Source organism: Babylonia areolata, chromosome 34 (assembly GCF_041734735.1).
Source record: "Babylonia areolata isolate BAREFJ2019XMU chromosome 34, ASM4173473v1, whole genome shotgun sequence".
NCBI lineage: Eukaryota > Metazoa > Mollusca > Gastropoda > Neogastropoda > Buccinidae > Babylonia > Babylonia areolata.
Window position 1 is genome coordinate 19,161,804 of NC_134909.1, and position 22,034 is coordinate 19,183,837.

Here is a 22,034-nt window from a genome sequence, read left to right on the forward strand (position 1 = left end):
TCACCAACCCCCCCCCACCCTGGGACCGAAATGAGGGTGATTGAAAGACACTGGGCTCGTCGCTGTCGACAGGGCGGCCTGACGAACAAGAGGCCAAAGTCCCATTCCAAAGCCTTCAGAGCCAGGTCTACTGGGCAGACCAAGGGAGCGTGACGACCTCGACACCTCGAAACGCTCGGCGCACACCCAGAAAACCATGCACAGCCACAGGAGAAACAGTCCCACTGCCAAAGGATGGCTCATCTTCGGGAAGAAAAATTGTCACACACATAAAAAAACAAACAAACAAACGAACAAACCCCACCCCCACCCCCCCGCAAAAAAAAACAATAACAAAGAAAACCAGAACAGACAAAAATCTACTCTGTTCTGTCTTGAAAAACGATTGTGAACAATGACAACAACAAAAGTTGTGAGTCGCGGATAGAAAGAATGTTAATGAAGACAGACAGAAATGCGAGGAAAAGTGGAGGAGGGATGGAAAAGACACACAGACAAGGACAGAGACAGACTGAGAGACAGAGTGATAGACAGACAGAGAAAGAGGACGGAAAGAGACACATAGAGAGGACAGAGAGAGAGAGAGAGATAACAGAGACAGACACAGAGAGAGACAGAAACAGAGAGAGAGAGAGAGAGAGAAACAGAGAGAGACAGAAAGAGAGGACAGAGATAAAGAGAACAAAGAGGACAGACAGAGAAAGAGTACAGAGAGAGAGAGGACAGAGGGGGGACAAAGAGAAGACTTCGATCAGGACATGGCACTGTTGGCAGAGGCCAGGTCTGACAGACAGGCAGTGCCGTCCACCACACACCCCTTCCCCTCCCCCACACCAACCTGACCTCTGTCCTCCTGCACACACGCCTTCCCCTCCCCCACACCAACCTGACACTGAGCGCTGTCCACCACACACGCCTTCCCCTCCCCCACACCAACCTGACCGCTGTCCTCCTCCACACACACCTTCCCCTCCCCCACACCAACTGGACCACTGTCCACACACACCTTCCCCTCCCCCACACCAACTGGACCATTGTCCACACACGCCTTCCCCTCCCCCACACCAACCTGACACTGATCGCTGTCCTCCTCCACACACGCCTTCCCCTCCCCCACACCAACTGGACCACTGTCCACACACACCTTCCCCTCCCCCACACCAACCTGCCCTCTGTCCTCCAACACACACGCCTTACTCTCCCCCACACAAACTGGACCATTGTCCACACACGCCTTCCCCTCCCCCACACCAACTGGACCACTGTCCACACATGCCTTCCCCTCCCCCACATCAACTGGACCATTGTCCAGGCATGCCTTCCCCTCCCCGACGCCAACCTGCCCGCTGTCCCACCCACGTAAACTGCCAGCAGCATCCTCCTCTCCTCCAGTCACGTCTTCCTCGCTGGAGGTGGGGGGCATGGCCCCTGCTTTCCCAGTGCCGGCGCGCTGGCCTTTCCTCTGTCGCAGGGACGTTCCCTCCCCTGCAGACAGGTCCGCGCTTTCCTCCAGGGGCCGCTCTGTCAAGGGGGGATCAGATCCTCCGCCGGGTGATTCCAGCCACTTGTTTGTCTGCACGCAGAGTTGAGGGAGGGGGTTAGGGGTTGGGGGGACACCTGTATTGCTGGAGGGTCTGTTGAAACGTTGACACTTTCAGCTGTTACAAAAACAACAACAAAACGCACTGACAGCTGTTACAAGATCATACTGACAGCTGTTACAAAACACAAAACCACACTGACAGCTGTTACAAGACCACACTGACAGCTGTTACAAAACCACACTGACAGCTGTTACAAGACCACACTGACAGCTGTTACAAAACCACTGACAGCTGTTACAAGACCACACTGACAGCTGTTACAAAACCACACTGACAGCTGTTACAAGACCACACTGACAGCTGTTACAAAACACAAAACCACACTGACAGCTGTAACAAAACCACAGACAGCTGTTACAAAACAAAACCACACTGACAGCTGTTACAAAACAAAACCACACTGACAGCTGTTACAAAACCACAGACAGCTGTTACAAGACCACACTGACAGCTGTTACAAAACCACACTGACAGCTGTTACAAGACCACACTGACAGCTGTTACAAAACCACACTGACAGCTGTAACAAAACCACAGACAGCTGTTACAAAACCACACTGACAGATGTGACTGTGTCTGTGTATGAAAATGTATTTCTTCCCCTACACACCCACCTATGCACCTCCCCCACCCTCCAGTTGCCCCCCCCCACCCCCAATCCCCCCTAAAAAATAAACAGAAAAGAAAAGAAAAAAAAAAAGGATGATCTCCCCACTGAAATCCACAGAATGGCACAGCACTAGGCATCCTGTCCACTAACCTTTATCCCCCACCCCCATCCCCACATCCTCTGTTCACCCTTGACCTCCATCCCCACACTTGCCACTCTTTTCTCCCCCACTCCCCTTCACTAGACCTTGAGAGGTGGCCTGGACTCTAGTCATTCAGATAAGATGAAATAAACCAGTGTTCTTGTGTGCAGCATGCACTTGCCGCATGTAAAACTAAAAGAACCCATGGCAACATAAGGGCTGTCCCTGGCAAAATTCTGTGGAAAACTCCACCTTGACAGGAAAACAGATGCACTTGCAGGCAGAAAAAAAAGTACAAAAATTCAGGTGGCGCTCTCACCGTAGTGACGCGCTCTCACTGGGGAAGAGCAGCCCAATTTACAGACACAGAAATCTGGTGTACCAGTCGCTGTGGCGAAGTGGTTAGCGTCGTGGACTGACGGCTGGGAGGACACGGGTTCGAATCCCAGCGAGGGTGGGATTTTCGGCCCGTGGCCGGCTCCCACCCAGAGTTGCGTGTGGTGTGGGCTTTAATGGGGAGACTGGGACCACACAGTCGAGTGTCATCCACATCAAGGATGCGTCTTTGGGTGTGTTGCTCTAATTACCTGACCATCACTGCGAGTGTCTGTATCTCTTGCGCCTGGTTAATGCCGGGATATCATTATGACAGAAAGCATAGAGTACAGCCTTGTCACGCAGTCCCAAACCAAAATGGACCTCCACAGCAACATCGTCATCCTCCTCCTCCCCCTCCTTCATCATCATCAATATAAAACAAAACAGTCTCAAAGTCTGTGGCCTTTCATGCCCTGCTCTCATGGTGACCTCAGTTTCGATACTCCTCCACTTCTGTGCTTGGGGTGAGTCCTGTCAATGTCTTCAGTGTCGGCAGATTCATGGGGGGCTGTTGTTTGAGGGACTTGGTGGTGGTCTCCACTCTGGGAGGGACGCTCACTCAGTCTGGCTCTGCGGCTTAGCCATTATTGTCGTTAGAAGGGGGCTTAGTAGGTGGTGTCCTAAGTATGATAAATCAGAACAGGCACCACTGAACACCACCGAAGTGACTCAGCAGCAGTGCAGGGTCTCCTCTGGTGTGTGGCCTCCTGGCGACCTAACATCAATGGTTCCCTGCGGAATGCCGACACTGGAACTGTGACGGATGAACCCAGGTGTGGGCATGTATGGGGGAATCTAAATGAGCAGTGTGGGAGTAATGCCACAGAAATGGCGCATATGATAGGGCAGCAAAAAAAAACACAACAAACCCCCCCCAAAAAAACCCTATTGTGACTAAAAGAGTAATACAATACTTCTTCATTCCCACATTCACTCGTATACACAAGCGGGCTTTTACATGTATGACCGTCTTCTACCCCCGCCATGTTGGTAGTCATACTCTGTTTTCGTGGGGAGTAATACAATACAAATTCTGTAAACCAAGCAGAATCTGCCTATATCTGTCCCACATGCAGTAGAGATTACCACTCCAGCATCAGTCTACAAAGCCACAGCAGGAAGTGCAACGCCCAGCAGTGACTAAATTTCTGGTGCAGCCATCGTCTCTCAAGATGGAAGGAGGCCGATATGTATATCTATAATACAATATAATACAATAAAATACAACACCTCTCTCAAACCCCTCTGCCACCACTCCCCTCACACCCACTCACACACCTTGAGAGACGGAGGGCAGACAGTCTCAGGCGAGGGTGAGGGTGTGACAGCCTCCAGGGGGCGCTGCTGCTGCTGTTGGGTGAAGGCCACGATGGCGGAGGCCAGCTGACACACGAAGCGATCCATCCAGGACGTGGGGTGGGGGTGGAGCAGGCCGCGCTCAAAGTAACCCAGGTGGCCCCCGTGTTTGGTGGTGACAAACAGCGCCTGGTCGTGGCTCTCTGAACACACACACACACACACAATTGTGTGAAATACAATAGGGAGGGTGTGGAGGCCTGCTTTTGTCAGAGTTTCATCAGGGTTCTCTGGTTATTTTTAGCGAGAACCGCATGCGCATTTGTGATTCACCAAAATATACACAAGTTAACTCTTTCCATATGAACGGCGAAAGAGACGACGTTAACAGCGTTTCACCCCAATTACCATCATCAAAATATTGCAAGCGGAAGGCCCTTATACTGACAGTATAAACAGTAACAGTGTGTGTGGAAATGAAATCTTGTTTACTGAGGGACAGGACCAAACACACATGGGAGACATGTGGTCAGTGCTCTGTCAAACTGTACACCCTCTACAAGTGACCAGCGTCCGTCTGACCATTACCTGCGTAACTGCGAGCGTGTCTGAAGAGCTGGGTAGGAACGATGGGGTCGTCCTCCGAATTCAGCAAAACCAGAGGTATGTCGATCTGAATGAGACACATACACACACATGTGCACATGTGTACATGTCAAAATTTGAGATATGTTGATATGAATAACACACACACACATTCATGTCGAAACTAGAAGTATGTTGATCTGAATAACACACACACACACACATGTATATGTCAAAATTTGAAGTACATTGATCTGAATAACACACACATATGTACATGTCAAAACTAGAGGTATGTCAATCTGAATAACACATACACACAAACATGTACATGTCAAAACTACAGATATGTTGATCTGTATAACATTCACGCATGTACATGTCAAAACCAGAAGTATGTTGATCTGAATTACACAAACACACACATATATACATGTTGTAACTAGAGCTATGTGGATCTAAACAATACACATGTATACATGTCACAACTACAGATATGCTGATCTGATTGACACACATGTACATATGAAAACAAGATGCATGTTGATCTGAATAACACACACACACATACACACGAGGCATGTCGGTCTGAATAACATGCACAAGTGTACATGTCAAAACTAGAGGTATGTTGATCTGAGTAACACACACACACACACATGTACACATATGTAGGATGTGGTGAGGATTTACACCGATAATGAGGTTGTGATGATTTACATGGATGAGGACAGTGAGGAATTACACTGAAAATAAGGGTTTACACTGATGACAGTCTGCACTGTTGAGGAGAGTAAGGATTTACACCAAGGAAAGGATTTACACACTGACGGGGACAGTGAAGGTTTACACTACTGGTGAGGAAAATGAGGGTTCACACCGATGAGGGGTCAGAGATGATTGACGCCAAAAAGGGGGGACTTACATTGGCAATGTAATTACTGCAACTGTGACGTTCGTAGTACTCTACCACATCAGTGTATCCTTGCAACTTGCTGCAACACACACACACACACACACACCACACACACACACATACACACAAATACACACACACACATGCACACACAAACTAGCTGACAGTGTGAGGCAGAGCAACAATTAGCACAGCTACAAGTCAAACGGTCCAGGTCCGTGGGTGACACCCACCCACCCCAACCCTGCACCCCCTGGCTGGCCTGATTCTCTCCCCTGAGCTGTGACCCACTGCACTCCCCTGAGCTGCAGGAAAGACTGTCCTGTCACTGAACGTCTCTTCATATCCCACGACGGGCGCAACAGCAGAGTGGTTAAAGTGTTGGACTTTCAATGTGAGGGTCCCAGGTTTGAATCTCAGTAACGGTGCCTGGTGGCTAAAGGGTGGAGAATTTTTCCGATCTCCCAGGTCAACACGTGTGCAGACCTGCTAGTGCCTGAATCCCCTTCGTGTGTATACGCGTGGTAGAAGATCAAACACGCACGTTAAAGATCCTGAAATCCATGTCAGTGTTCGTTGGGTTATGGAAACAAGGACATACCCAGCATGCACACCCTGAATGTGATGGCTGCCTACATGGCAGTGTAAATAAACAATATAATGGCCATACATGTAAAAAAAAAAAAAAAATGCCACCTGTCTGTAAGAGTATATGAGTGCATGACTGAAACCTGATTGAATGACACAGGGAATGAATGATGAGTGCTGTCAGTCGGCTCTACCCAGGTAGGCTGCCTGTTGTTCAAATGATTCCGTGCTTGCAAAGCGCTTAGAGCTTGGTCTCTGACAGGATGTAAGTATCCAAATCATCAAATCATGTTCTTCCCCTCCCATTCCCCCCCCCCTTTTGGATAATGAAACTGTCCATGCAGAATCTATCTATAATATTTAACCACATTTGACAGTAATATGCTGACCATGTGACCGGGAGGATTTGAGGTTTGTTTACTGTAGTAGTCCTGACATCTCCTGTGTGTGTGTGCATGTGTGTGTGTGTGTGTGTGTGTGTGTGTGTGTGTGTGTGTGGGTGGGTGTGGATGCATGCGTGTGTGTGTGTGCGTGTGTGCACGCACATAAAGAGAGACACATACAGAGAACATAGCTAGATAGATGGACAGACAGATAGAGATATGCATGCTCACACACATACACTCAATACCCTCATCTCACGAATCCTGCAAGGCCATATCTCTTGACCACACCACCCATTCACCTACCACCCTCTTCCTCACACAGCCATTCTAGGTCAATGCCAGAAACCCCCCCCAACCCACCCACAAACCCCCCTGTACCCCTCCCACACACCCATACCTTCCAACAACCCTCCCCACACCCCTATCACCCCCCCCGCCCCCATCCCGACATTCTCCCCCCCCCCCCAACATCCTCCCCACATCCTTCCACACACACACATCCCCCTCACACATCCACATCCTTCCACACACACCTACATACCGCCCCACACCCCTCTCCCCACATGCACATGTTCCCCACACCTCCCGCACACAAACATAACCCATCCCCCCCACCCACCACACGCACATCCAGAACTGACCAGGAGAAGTGTTTATCCAGATCCTCTAGTGTCGTGGCTGAAAACACCTTGGACAGATCAAAGCCAAAGTTCCGTCGGACCTCTTCAGCAAACAACACCTGCACACACAAATCAGATCATGCTGATTACAGCCCAGCAAAAATGCGAAGGGCTGGGAGCCCGTCAAAGAGGACCCAAAGTAATGCTAAAAGGTCCATCAAAATACTGTCAAAAAGATAGTCACACCTGCTCAGGACATGTATCAGTCTTTACTGCTCAGATCAACACATATCAGTCAATCTTTTACTGCTCAGAACAACACATTTTCAGTCAATCTTTTACCGCTCAGAACAACACATACCAGTCAATCTTTTACTTCTAAGGACATCACAGGTCAATCTTTTACTGCTCAGGACAACACACATCAATCTCTTACTGCTCAGGATAAAACATATCTGTCAATCATTTACTGCTCAGGACAACACATTTAATCTTTAACTGCTCAGGACAACACATAGTCAATCTTTTACTGCTCAGGACAACACAGTCAATCTTTTACTGCTCAGGACAACACACAGTCAATCTCTTACACTGTCAATCTTTTACTGCTCAGGACAACACAAAGTCAGTCTTTTACTGCTCAGGACAACACATATAAGTCAATCTTTTACTGGCTCAGGACAACACACAGTCAATCTCTTACACTGTCAATCCTTTACTGCTCAGGACAACACATATAAGTCGATCTTTTACTGGCTCAGGACAACACTCATGTCAATCTTTTACTGGCTCAGGACAACACACAGTCAATCTTTTACTGCTCAGGACAACACAGTCAATCTTTTACTGCTCAGGACAACACTGTCAATCTTTTACTGCTCAGGTCAACACATATCAGTCAATCTTTTACTGCTCAGGTCAAAACATATCAGTCAATCTTTAATGGCTCAGGACAACACACATCAATCTTTTACTGCTCAGGACAACACTGTCAATCATTTACTGCTCAGGTCAACAAGTATCAGTCAATCTTTTACTGCTCAGGTCAACACATATCAATCTTTAACTGCTCAGGTCAAAACATATCAGTCAATCTTTAATGGCTCAGGGCAACACACATCAATCTTTTACTGCTCAGGACAACAAACATTAATCTTTTACTGCTCAAGACAACACACATCAATCAAAGAGAAACAAATGTAATGCTAAGAAGTCCATTAAAAATAATGGCAAAAAGATATTCACGCCTGCTCAGGACAGCATGTATAAGTCAATCTTTTACTGCTCAGGACAACAACAGTCAATCTTTACTTCTCAGGACAACACTCAGTCAATCTTTCACTGCTCAGGACAACACACAGGCAACCTTTTACTGCTCAGGACAACACACAGTCAATCTTTCACTGCTCAGGAAAACACTCAATCTTTTACTCCACAGGACAACACACAGGCAACCTTTTGCTGCTCAGGACAACAACAATCAATCTTTCACTGCTCAGGAAAACACTCAATCTTTTACTCCACAGGACAACACACAGGCAACCTTTTACTGCTCAGGACAACACAGTCAGTCAGTCTTTTTCTTCTCAGGACAACGCTCATGTCGATCTTTTTCTTCTCAGGACAACGCTCATGTCGATCTTTTACTTCTCAGGACAACACTCAGTCAATCTTTTACTGCTCAGGACAACACACTGGCAACCTTTTAATGCTCAGGACAACACATAGTCAATCTTTCACTGCTCAGGACAACACATTTAATTTTTTACTGCTCAGGACAACACAAAGTCAGTCTTTTACTGCTCAGGACAACACACATTAATTTTTTCTTGCTCAGGACATCACATCTTTTACTGCTCATGAAAATACACAGTCAATAATCTTTTACTGCTCAGGACAACACACATCAGTCAATTTTTTACTGCTCATGACAACACATAATCAATCTTTTACTGCTCAGGACAATACACAGTCAATCATCTTTTACTGCTCACGACAACAAACACTGTGCATACTAACACAGGCTACTTGCTCATGAGAAAAATAAAGACTTAAAATGCAGATGTATACTTGGAAAGTAATTTTTTTTCAATAAACATTAAACACAGTGTACATGGAAACAACGAGGGTAACTTATTTTTCTCTCTCAATGACATATTTTTGTATTTGTATTTGTATTTCTTTTTATCACATCAGATTTCTCTGGGTGAAATTCGGGCTGCTCTCCCCAGGGAGAGCGCGTCGCTACACTACAGCGCCACCCATTTTTTTTGTATTTTTTCCTGCGTGTAGTTTTATTTGTTTTTCCTATCTATCTACATACACTGGCTTTGTGCCCCTCTGTCACATGTGCATACACACACACACACACACACACACAAACACAGAGGCTGGATGTCTATATGCGATTCTTTATATGGTTCTTTTGTTCTATCTAGATTAGATTATGGAAACGCTCTTCTTGCTGGCTGCCCCAAACACTGTGTTGACAAACTTACAAAAAGTTCAAAATTCTGCAGCACGACAATCTCAAAGCAAAGAAACGTTGACACATCACTCCCCATACTCACTTCCCTTCACTGGCTCCCCATTCAAGCACAAATACAATACAAACTCTCAGTCCTTTGTCACAATGTCTTCACTGATTCTTGTCCTATCTTTCGGATCTACTTTCTGTCTATTCACCACCCAGACAACTCTGTTCTTCAAATGACAAGCGCATACTGTCTAATCCAAAGTTATGTACAAAAAATTATGGTGAATGTTCCTTTTCTATTGTTGCACCTAAACAGTGGAATTCACTACCCTCACACCTCTGTTACATCCAAACACTTGCATTTAAGAGAGCACTCAAAACGTATCTTTTCAAACTGTACTTTTCTCACTGAAACTTTTTTTTCCGTCTGCATATGCTTGCAGTGATTTTATTGCTGGATGTGCTCGTTGTGTTGATTTGTATGCATTTGTGATGATTTTAGTGTTTTTGGTGATGCCCAGTTCCTATTTTATTTTATATTTTCATTCATTATGACAATCATGAATGTGATTTGCTTTGCTTTGCTGTGATTTGTGCCTTTGTGATTTGAGACTGTAATGGTGCCTGTGTTGATTTACATATTTTTATGTCTCTTAGTCTTACATATGTATATTTTAGCCAGTATCATGTGAGACTGTGTTGACTTTGTACATATTTTACGTCAGTCTTTAATCTGTATATTTTATTGCAAAGCGCGGTTATCCCCATCTGAGATGGGGTACTGTGCTATATAAGCCTGCATTTTATCATTATCAAACACACACCTGCTTGACAACTAGGCAAACACCTTCATTTACCTGGCTGTGATGTTTGATCAGACACAATTTACCTGGCTGTGATGTTTGATCAGATACCTGTATTTACCTGGCTGTGATATTTGATCAGACACCTGTATTTACGTGGTTGTGATGTTTGATCAGACACAATTTGCCTGGCTGTGATGTTTGATAAGACACCTGTATTTACCTGGCTGTGATGTTTGATCAGACACCTGTATTTACCTGGCTGTGATGTTTAATCAGACACAATTTACCTGGCTGTGATGTTTGATCAGATGCCTGTATTTACCTGGCTGTGATATTTGATCAGACACCTGTATTTACGTGGTTGTGATGTTTGATCAGACACAATTTACCTGGCTGTGATGTTTGATAAGACACCTGTATTTACCTGGCTGTGATGTTTGATCAGACACCTGTATTTACCTGGCTGTGATGTTTGATCAGACACAATTTACCTGGCTGTGATGTTTGATAAGACACCTTCATTTACCTGGCTGTGATGTTTGATCAGACACCTGTATTTACCTGGCTGTGATGTTTGATCAGATACCTGTATTTACCTGGCTGTGATATTTGATCAGACACAATTTACCTGGCTGTGATGTTTGATAAGACACCTTCATTTACCTGGCTGTGATGTTTGATCAGACACCTGTATTTACCTGGCTGTGATGTTTGATCAGACACAATTTACCTGGCTGTGATATTTGATCAGATACCTTTATTTACCTGGCTGTGATGTTTGATCAGATACCTGTATTTACCTGGCTGTGATGTTTAATCAGACACTATTTACCTGGCTGTGATGTTTGATCAGACACCTGTATTTACCTGGCTGTGATGTTTGATCAGACACCTGTATTTACCTGGCTGTGATGTTTGATCAGACACCTGTATTTACCTGGCTGTGATGTTTGATCAGACACCTGTATTTACCTGGCTGTGATATTTGATCAGACACCTGTATTTACGTGGCTGTGATGTTTGATCAGACACCTGTATTTACCTGGCTGTGATGCTTGATCAGACACCTGTATTTACCTGGCTGTGACGTTTGATCAGACACAATTTACCTGGCTGTGATATTTGATCAGACACCTGTATTTACCTGGCTGTGATGTTTGATCAGACACAATTTACCTGGCTGTGATGTTTGATAAGACACCTTCATTTACCTGGCTGTGATGTTTGATCAGACACCTGTATTTACCTGGCTGTGATGTTTGATCAGACACCTGTATTTACCTGGCTGTGATGTTTGATCAGACACCTGTATTTACATGGCTGTGATGTTTGATAAGACACCTGTATTTACCTGGCTGTGATGTTTGATCAGACACAATTTACCAGGCTGTGATGTTTGATCAGACACCTTATTTACCTGGCTGTGATATTTGATCAGATACCTTTATTTACCTGGCTGTGATGTTTGATCAGATACCTGTATTTACCTGGCTGTGATGTTTAATCAGACACTATTTACCTGGCTGTGATGTTTGATCAGACACCTGTATTTACCTGGCTGTGATGTTTGATCAGACACCTGTATTTACCTGGCTGTGATGTTTGATCAGACACCTGTATTTACCTGGCTGTGATGTTTGATCAGACACCTGTATTTACCTGGCTGTGATGTTTGATAAGACACCTTCATTTACCTGGCTGTGATGTTTGATCAGACACCTGTATTTACCTGGCTGTGATGTTTGATCAGACACCTGTATTTACATGGCTGTGATGTTTGATAAGACACCTGTATTTACCTGGCTGTGATGTTTGATCAGACACAATTTACCTGGCTGTGATATTTGATCAGATACCTGTATTTACCTGGCTGTGATGTTTGATCAGATACCTGTATTTACCTGGCTGTGATGTTTAATCAGACACTATTTACCTGGCTGTGATGTTTGATCAGACACCTTTATTTACCTGGCTGTGATGTTTGATCAGACACCTGTATTTACCTGGCTGTGATGTTTGATCAGACGCCTCTGGTTGGCGGTCATGGTGTACAGGTAGGCACGGCGCATGTTCTCCCACTTGTTCAACAGGTGCTTGGCCCTGCAACATGCACCCACCTGTACATCCCCATCAGTCACCAAGGCAACCACTGAACACCTTACCTGAGGAACACAGCCCCTCCCTCCCACTCCACCCCCCTCAACTCTTCATCTCCACTTAGGTGACGGGGACCAGCGTGTTAATGTGTCTACCACAGTGAGGATGCAAGTTTATCACACAGAATGGTAGTGGGATGTGTGTGTGTGTGTGTGTGTGTGTGTGTGTGTGTGTGTGTGTGTGTGTGTGTGTGGAGTGGTGGCTTAGCAGTAACGCATCCACCTAGGAAGCAAGAACACATTAGAGGGTTTGGGATCAAATCCAACAGTCACCAGAATTCTTTCTCTCCCCTTCTCCACTAGACCTTGAGTGGTGGTCTGGACGCTTGTCATTCAGATGACACGATAAACTGAGATCCCATGTGCAGCATGCACACAGTGCATGTGAAAGAACCCATTGTACCAGCAGACCTTGAGTGGTGGTCTGGACGCTAGTCATTCAGATGACACGATAAACTGAGATCGCATGTGCAGCATGCACATAGTGCATGTGAAAGAACCCATTGTACCACTAGACCTTGAGTGGTGGTCTGGACGCTAGTCATGCAGATGACACGATAAACTGAGATCCCATGTGCAGCATGCTCACTGTGCATGTGAAAGGACCCATTGTACCACGGCAACAAAAGGGTTGTCCCACTCTTGCATGAGAGCATGTGTTTGTGACTGAAACCTGACAGAATGACACAGGAAACGAATGATGAATGCCTGAAGTCAGCTGGCATTTGACTCTACACATGTAGGCAGCCTGTTGTGCAAAATCAATGATTCTGTGTTAACTTGTAAATTGCTCCGAATTTGGTCTCTGATCAAAGACGGGTGCTACACAAGTATCAATAATAATAATAATTATAGTGACATAGGACTGTTGGTGAGCAGTGGTGCAGCTGTGCGTGCATGCGTGCGTGTGTGTGCGTGCGTGTGCGTGAGAGAGGGGCTAAGGTACAGCAGACCTCAGGACCTAACAGGATGAATGGCAGTGCAGTGCACAGCCTGTCATGTTCAATGTTGTCTCCGCTCAATCTGCACCACCACCACCCTCACCAACCTGTGACTAACGGAAGACGGAGCGTTCCCATGCTGGCACTGACTATATACGTGAACAAACACAAAACACACTCTGAGCTTCTCTCCTCAAAAGTTCATCCCATCACAGTGCTTTACTTCTGGGTGAGAAAGGTGTAACAGAGCTGACTACAGTCGTTGAAGGGACAGAAGGGAGATGTGGGAGAGGGGTTACATGCGACGGAACAACTGGATGTTGTATCCCTGGCAGATGGAGAAGGGGGGAGAGGGGAGAAGAGGGAGAGGGGAGAAGGGGGGAAAGAATGGCAGAGAGAGGGGGTGGGGGGGTGAGAAATGTGTCATGGAGCAGACTGACTCGTTAATGGTGTATCCCTGGCAGATGGAGAAGAGGAGATGGTGGGAATGGGAGAAGGGGCGAGGGGAGAGAGGGGAGAGAGAAAAGTGTAACACAGTGGACTGATTCATAATGTTGTATCCCTGGCAGATGGAGAAGGGAGATGGAGGGAGGGGGAGAGTGGGAGAGAAAGTTGTAACACCCCAGATTGATTCACTACGCTGCATCCCTGGCAGTTGGAGAAGGCGGAGAGGGGAGAAGGGGGAGAGTGGGAGAGAGAGGGGGAAAGAAAGTTGTAACACCGCAGACTGATTCACTACGTTGCATCCCTGGCAGTTGGAGAAGGCGGAGAGGGGGGAAGGCGGAGAGTGGGGAAAAAGTGGGTTGAGAAGGGTGTAACAAAATGGACTGATTCATCAATGTTGTATTCCTTGCAGTTGGAGAAGGGAGAGAGAGGGGAGGAGGAGGAAGAGTGGGAGAAATGGGGAGAGTGGGAGAAAGGGGGGCGAGAAAGGTGTGACAGAGCGGAGAAGGGAGAAGGGGGGTGAGAAAGGTGTGACAGAGGGGAGAAGGGAGGTGAGAAAGGTGCAACAGAGGGGAGAAGGGAGAGGGGGGGTGAGAAAGGTGTGACAGAGGGGAGAAGGAGGGCGAGAAAGGTGCAACAGAGGGGAGAAGGGAGAGGGGGGGGGGAGAAAGGTGTGACAGAGGGGAGAAGGGAGGTGAGAAAGGTGCAACAGAGGGGAGAAGGGAGAAGGAGGGCGAGAAAGGTGCAACAGAGGGGAGAAGGGAGAGGGGGGGTGAGAAAGGTGTGACAGAGGGGAGAAGGGAGAAGGGGGGTGAGAAAGGTGTGACAGAGGGGAGAAGGGAGAAGGGGGGTGAGAAAGGTGTGACAGAGGGGAGAAGGGGGGTGAGAAAGGTGTGACAGAGGGGAGAAGGGAGAAGGGGGATGAGAAAGGTGTGACAGAGCGGTACTGACTCGTTGATGTATCCCTGGCAGATGGAGAAGGGGGGGAGAGAGTGGAGAAGGGGGAGAGGGGAGAAAGGGAAGAGTGGGAGAGAGGGGAGAGAACATTGTAACACAGTAGACTGATTCACTATGTTGTATCCCTGGCAGTTGGAGAAGGGGAAGAGTGGGAGAGAAGGGGATGAGAAAGGTGTGACAGAGCAGTACTGACTTGTTGATGTTGTATCCCTGGCAGAAGGGAAGGGGGAGAGTGAGAGAAAGGGGAGAGTGGGAGAGAGGGGGGCGAGAAAGGTGCGTCAGAGCGGTACTGACTCGTTGATGTTGTATCCCTGGCAGATGGAGAAGGCGCAGCAAACATTGCGCTGGTGCTGCCGCCTCTCGCCCAGGTACTTCAGCACGATGTTGGCCCCCATGCTCAGGCCCACCATGATGATGCTGCATTGTGGTAACATGGCTTCCACTTCCTGTCGCATGATGTCAAACTCCTCCCAGCCCCCTGGCCCCGACACACAAATTGAATTAAGAAACATTCTCAAAAGAAGGAGAAGAAGAAGAATATTGAATCATTTTTTTTTTTTGGGGGTGGGGGTGGGGGATCTCTTGTATGTCATTGTTTTCTGCCATTGCTGGCCTATATTTTTAGCCACCGTTCTTTCACACAACCGCGTTTTCTGATTAGGGTCCATTGGAATGTCCACTTTGGTTTCTTTTTCTTTCTTTTTTTTTTTTTTAACAGAAAAGAAAAATATGCAGTTCCAAACAAAACACTCCTTAGCAATTTGTAAGACACAACAACGAAGATAATGCAGAGGGCGTGACATTGTTGAGAGGTGGAGATGGAGGGAGAGAGAGGAGGGAGGGGGAGATGAAGGTGGCCAGGGGTGGTACAATGGGATACGAACAGGAAATGGACAGAAGAAAAGGAAGAATAATAGAAGGAAGAAGAAGAAGACCCCCTCCCCTCCCTCAATAAACAAACATTATCCTGCCCATTATGACAGGGAGATCATAAGAAACAAAACGGAAGAAAACAATTAATTTTTTATTTCATAAGGGCAGTGGAGTAACCACAACTGCTATTCTATTTAAACAACAGCAACAAAATCCAGCCCTCACAGGAAAAAAAAAAAAGAAAAAAAAAAAAGAAAACAAGAAAAAGAAAAGAAAATCAAACACGTAAAATAAACAACAGAAAAACAAACAAGTAAAAAAAACCGAAAAAAAAACCCCCAAACAAACACTCCTTTACACATAAAATTCATATTGCACACACACATTAACACGCATCTACCCTAACACTACACACTACGCACACATACACACGCACACAACGCACACATAAAACACACTCATGACAGTAGTTCCCAGCCACTGACCATAGCTGAATATTCTGGGGGCAGTCAGGCGCAGACTGGAGAGGCAGCCCAGGTGGTTGAGGACCGCCACGTGGAACCCGTAGTCCTGTGCGTGTGTCACCAGCGCTCGGATGTAGGAACTCTCACTGCTGCTCCCAAACCCAGGGCACACCATCATGCAGTGCGTCCCTGAGACACACACACACACACATACACACACACATGGTGACGCACACACACATGGTGACACACACACACACCAACAGAAGGCGAGTCATAATACTGTCACTTTCATTGCTGCTGCCAAAGCAAGGTCACATCATCAAGTGACGCACAAACACACACAGTGACACACACCCAGTAACACACAGTGACGCACATGCACACAAACACACTCACATTACATACACACAGAGAATGAAACACACACATGCACTAACACAAAGATACATCCAGAAGAATCAGTCCTAATAATTCCTCTGTGGCTGCCAAAGCCAGGGCACATCATCATGCAACAGGTCCCTGGGACACACAAACACACATAAAATGTCACACACATACAGTGACACACACACACACACACACACACAGACTGACAGAGTGACACACACAGTGAAGTGCACACACACACACACACACACAGAATGACACACACAGAGTGGCAAGTACACAAACACACACACACACACGCGCACATACGCACACACAAAAGATACACACAGGGATGAGTCATAATACTACCACTTTCACTGCTGCTGCCAAAGCCAGGACACATCATCATGCAAAAGGTCCCTGGGGCACACACGTGAACACAGAGTGACACACACAGTGACACACACGATGAAACAGTGTCACACAAACTGACACACACAGTGACACATACATGGCATCACACAGTGACACACACACATACAAACACATAGAACGAAACACACGCAATAAGATAAGCACAGGGATGAGACATAATACTGCTAGCCCTCACTGTGCTATGTGTTGTCAACACTCCCCCACCCTTCACTCCCTGTGTTGTCAGCCCCCCCCCAACCACTCCCCCCCAGCCCCCTCCCAGCCCTCACTCACCGCTACCAGGGGAACGTCCTGTTGGCGTGTAAATGTCAAAGGTCAGGGTGGAGCCATCCTGAAGAATCTTGGTGTGCCGTGACCCACTGGGAACGGGGTCGCGCATGCGCCCGATTTTGGCGTACACCACCGTCTGCACGTGTCCGCTTTTCCCCCACAGCAAGGGAGGTACGTACCTGTGTTCAATTCCCACACCGTCACCTGGTCCACTTTGTTTACCTGTTTTGCTAGCAGCACTGCACTGCTATCTCCACTGACATTGCCGTTATTATCACTTGATAAACAGCTTCACACACTTCTCTTGTGACACTGCCATTATCAACCCTTGATAACAACTTCACACACTTAACCACTGGCACCTCTTGTTACACTGCCACTATCATCACTTGATAGCAACTTCATACACTTAACCACCGACACCTCTTGTGACACTGCAATTATCATAATTTGATAACAACTTCACATACTTACGAATGCGCCTGCACTGACACTTTTATGTGACACTGCCATATCATCACTTGTTAACAACTTTACATACTTACAAATGTGCCTGCACTGACACTTATTTTGTGACATTGCCATTATCATCACTCCATAACAACTTCACATACTTATCTACTGACATTCTCCTACTATATTGCTATGACCATCACTTGATAACAACTTCATAAGCTTACGAGTGCGGCTGCAATGACACCTCTTGTGATACTGCCATTATGATCACTTGATAATAGCTTCACACACTTGATCACTGACAGCTCTTGTGACACTACCATTATTATGATTAGATAACAACTTCACATACTTATAAATGTGCCTGCACTGGCACCTTTTTTTGACACTGCCATTATCATCACTAGATTACAACTTTACATACTTATCTACTGACATCTCCTGCAATATTGCTATTACCATCTCTTGATAACAACTCCACACACTTAACCACTGAAACCTCTTGTGACACTGCTATTATCATCACATGATAGCAACTTTACTTACTTATCTACTGACATCTCTAGCCATATTGCTATAACAACCACTTGATAACAACTTCATATCCTTATAAGTGTGGCTGCACCAACACCTCTTGTGATACTGCCATTATCATCGCTCAATACCAGCTTCACACAATTATCCACTGACGCCTCTTGTGATACTGCCAGTATCATCACTTGATAACATCTTCACAGAGTTATGAGTGTGCCTGCACTGACAGTTCTAGTAACAGAGAAGAGAGAAAATGCACTGTTAGTGTGTCTGTTGGTATGTGAGCAGAATGAGGGGAAGGGAGGGAGGAAGGGGAAGACTACTCACGGTTCTCTCAAAATCGGACAGGAAGCCAGCAAGGCCTGCACAAAGTGAGAGTGACGGGACTTGACGAAGATGCTGGGGGGCACAGAGGGGTTGGCCAGATTCAGCAGGCGAAGCAGAGCGTACAGACACAGAGCCACCAATGTTGACAGCCACCACCACATTTTCAAAGTCGTCTCCTCTGACTATACGTCCCTCTGTGATTCGGTGTATCCTGAAGGCGTGCTGCACAGGTGCTGAAAAAAAGAAGAAAGAAAAATAAGGTGACATAAGCTACAGGTTGACATAAACATGGATCTGACAACAAAAAGGAAATTTTCTCCCTAAAATGACATTTATCTAACATACTTTCCATGACCCACTAGTGCAGACTCCGGCAGGGGTCTGACATTCCTGTCCTGTGCAAACTACTATCTGCCTATGCAGAGAAAACAAAAGTAGCTAGGGCCGATAACCTCCCGGAAGTAGGTAACCTTCCCTTTGCCCCCCTGACTAATGCCCTCTTTTGATCTCACACCACCTCAAAGACTTGACTGTTCACCCCACCCCACCTGTGCCTGTTGCACCATCTGGGACAGGCTGCTAACAATTTCTCTCCAGCCATCCTAGTCCTGTCCAAGTACCAAAACATTGTTGCTGTGTTTTTGTAGGAGCAATATATATATATTTTTTTGGCTTTGAAGGGTTGCTATCCCCTTGTCCAAACCTTCTCCTTGGGACCAGCATTGACAGAGTTCCTTGACTGCTGCTGGCCAGTTTACTTGTCAGCGAAAGCTGTCATCAGACTGAGTCTGCTGGTCAGGATGTATCATCACTCAAAAGAACATAAAAAGTAGTACTTAAACTAAAATTCACGCCACACTGATAGCATTTCACCATGGTTCACCAGACACAGGGTTAAAGGCACTTGACAGTTGAGTACCGCAATACAATTCATCAAACCATGGTCTGGTCAGACTATTGTATAGGATTTGTCTGAATGCGACACCTTTTTGAGAAATCGAAACTGAAAGTGAAAATCAGTGAAACTGTGCTGACTTAGAGGTGGGGCCATAGGTTTAAAAATTCCTTAATAAATGCTCATTCTTACCTTTTTTTTTTTTTTTAATCAAATAAGGAAATAGGAAGGTTGCATGCACAGCAACCAACAGCTGTTTGGCACTGTAGAGTGTTCAACAGCCCTGCCACCCATCCCTGGCTGCCAGCTCAGGAGAGAAGCATTCCCATTTCAGCATGAAAACTAAGAGCAACTCTCTACAACTGTGCAGTGACCTCCTGGCCTGAGGAAAACCCCCCCACAAAAAACACACAAACAAACAAAAACAACAATAAAACTCCCAAGAGAATCCTGAATAAAGTAATGCTAATACTAATAGTCTAAATATAGTAAATGTATTCTAAACATCCATATTTGTAGAATACACATCAAAGTGCGGCCTAATCAATAAATCAATTTCCGCTGATGTGTTTGATTTGATCAAGATGTCGGTGCATGCAAAAGTAATGCTGTCAACGATTCAGTGACCCCAGGATATGATTTTTTTTTCACATCAAGAGATAACAGCAATTGAATATTCATCATGATGACTGGTCGTGAATATAAGCTGAAATTGACCAGAAATGATAAATACGACGACATGAAATAAACACACGCTTACCGTTACTCAAAATTCTGGTGTTTCTTTGGCTGGCGACCTTCACGCCTTCGAAAAAGTTGAGAAAGACTTGACACTGTTCTTAGCTGTTCTTCTCGACTCCTGTCGTCTGTTATCAGAGCTTGTGTTAAAGAGAGTGATGTCCCTTGTTTGTTCGTCTGCAATCTGTCTTTTTTTGCCCCCCTTTTCTTTGCCTCTTTTTTGTGAACGGTAATTGGCACGAGTGTATTCAAACAACAAACTAGCAACAACTACAGATTTCGTATCTTCTATGTAGTACCAGTTGAGGTTTAACTTCGGGGATGGCCACGTTATTCTGATTGACCGTTTGGGATCGACGTCTTCACTCCCTTGATTATTTGTTAAACCCGTTTATGTCCCCTGATGGCGTGTTGCGCGTGAAGGTTGCATTATTATCATTTTTTGTTGTTGCAAGAAAAACATTTACAAAAAAATAAAACACCACCACCAACAATAACAAAAATACAGAGCAATAAGACAACAAAGAAAAAGAGCAACAATATCATGAACACGAGCAATAATTACAACAATAAATAACGACAAAGTTAGTAGTAGTAGTTCTTTTTTTTATGTATTTATTTATTTTATTTTATTTATTTCTTTATTTTTTCTCAATGCCTGACTAAGCGCGTTGGGTTACGCTGCTGGTCAGGCATCTGTTTGGTAGATGTGGTGTAGCGTATATGGATTTGTCCGAACGCAGTGACGCCTCCTTGAGCTACTGAAACTGAAAGTAACAACAAAAACAAGAACAATGACACAACCACCACATAAATAGCAACAACAACTTAACCAATAACAACAGCAGGAGAGATAGCAACATCATCCTTTTTTTATCATCATCAACAACAGCATAGCAACATAAACAAGAACAACAATAACGACAACACGTATGACAACTACGATGAAGACAGGAACGACAACAACGAGTTCTGATACAACACGGATTATTTATTTGTTTATTTATTTTATTGCAGACAACAACAGCAGCAGCAGCAACAGCACACACACACACACACACACACAGACACACACACAGACAGAGGCGGGGATGGGGACAAGACAAAACTCTTTATTTTCGAAGATGATAGGTAAGCAGTACTGGTATTTTTCTCCTTCCAGTCCTCGCCTTTAATTATAGTATACACTACACAATACTAAATGATACAAGGCATGAGTATGATTAGTATATCATAGAGAGAGATAAGAAATACACACAATGAAATACAAGAGAGACAGGCAGACAGATGGTGACGCAGACACAGCGAAGGGAGACGACTGCAGACACACATGCAATGCTTTTTCTGTCAAGTATTAGATCCCTTGCATCAAATGCCATTATCATGATGTCGTTTCCGCATTTGAACAAAAGGTTCCTCAGTGATCCCGCTACGAAAAAAATAACAACAAAAACACCTGATAGTGTTGATGATGATGATGATGATGATGTTGACGACCATGGACTGAGAAAGTCTTCCCTCTCTCAAATCTATTTGTTTGTCCGTCAGTCTGTCTGTCAGTTTTCAGTTTCAGTAGCTCAAGGAGGTGTCACTGCGTTCGGACAAATCCATATACGCTACACCACATCTGCCAAGCCGGCAGATGCCTGACCAGCAGCGTAACCCAACGCGCTTAGTCAGGCCTTGAGAAAAAAAGGTGAATAAATAATAGATAAGCGTACATAAATAAGTAAATAAATAGATAAATAATAATTATAATATAAAA

At 45.6% G+C, this 22,034-nt stretch overlaps 1 protein-coding gene across 1 annotated transcript; it reads right to left on the reverse strand.

Moving 5' to 3' along the window:
• On the reverse strand, positions 1-20,398 carry LOC143277572 (monoacylglycerol lipase ABHD2-like). The gene is made up of 12 exons (XM_076582450.1): positions 20,292-20,398; positions 18,637-18,869; positions 17,323-17,498; positions 16,264-16,431; positions 15,200-15,383; positions 12,411-12,507; positions 7,147-7,244; positions 5,541-5,610; positions 4,619-4,703; positions 4,013-4,233; positions 1,256-1,573; positions 1-243 (listed from the first exon to the last, which is right to left on the reverse strand). Exons 2-12 carry the CDS (start codon positions 18,795-18,797, stop codon positions 1-3), a joined length of 1,821 nt encoding a protein of 606 aa, XP_076438565.1. The 5' UTR covers positions 18,798-18,869; positions 20,292-20,398.
• Positions 20,399-22,034: the final 1,636 nt, after the last annotated feature.

What these genes read in the sequence shown, in the direction of transcription:
- LOC143277572 (XM_076582450.1), bottom strand. Translation starts at nt 18,797, where the DNA reads ATGTGGTGGTGGCTGTCAACATTGGTGGCTCTGTGTCTGTACGCTCTG. An exon ending in CAGGGATACAACATCAACGA is followed by an intron (nt 12,508 to 15,199) that starts GTCAGTACCGCT and finishes TGCATGTTGCAG; the next exon opens with GGCCAAGCACCTGTTGAACA. An exon ending in ACACGCTCGCAGTTACGCAG is followed by an intron (nt 4,234 to 4,618) that starts GTAATGGTCAGA and finishes GTGTGTGTTCAG; the next exon opens with AGAGCCACGACCAGGCGCTG.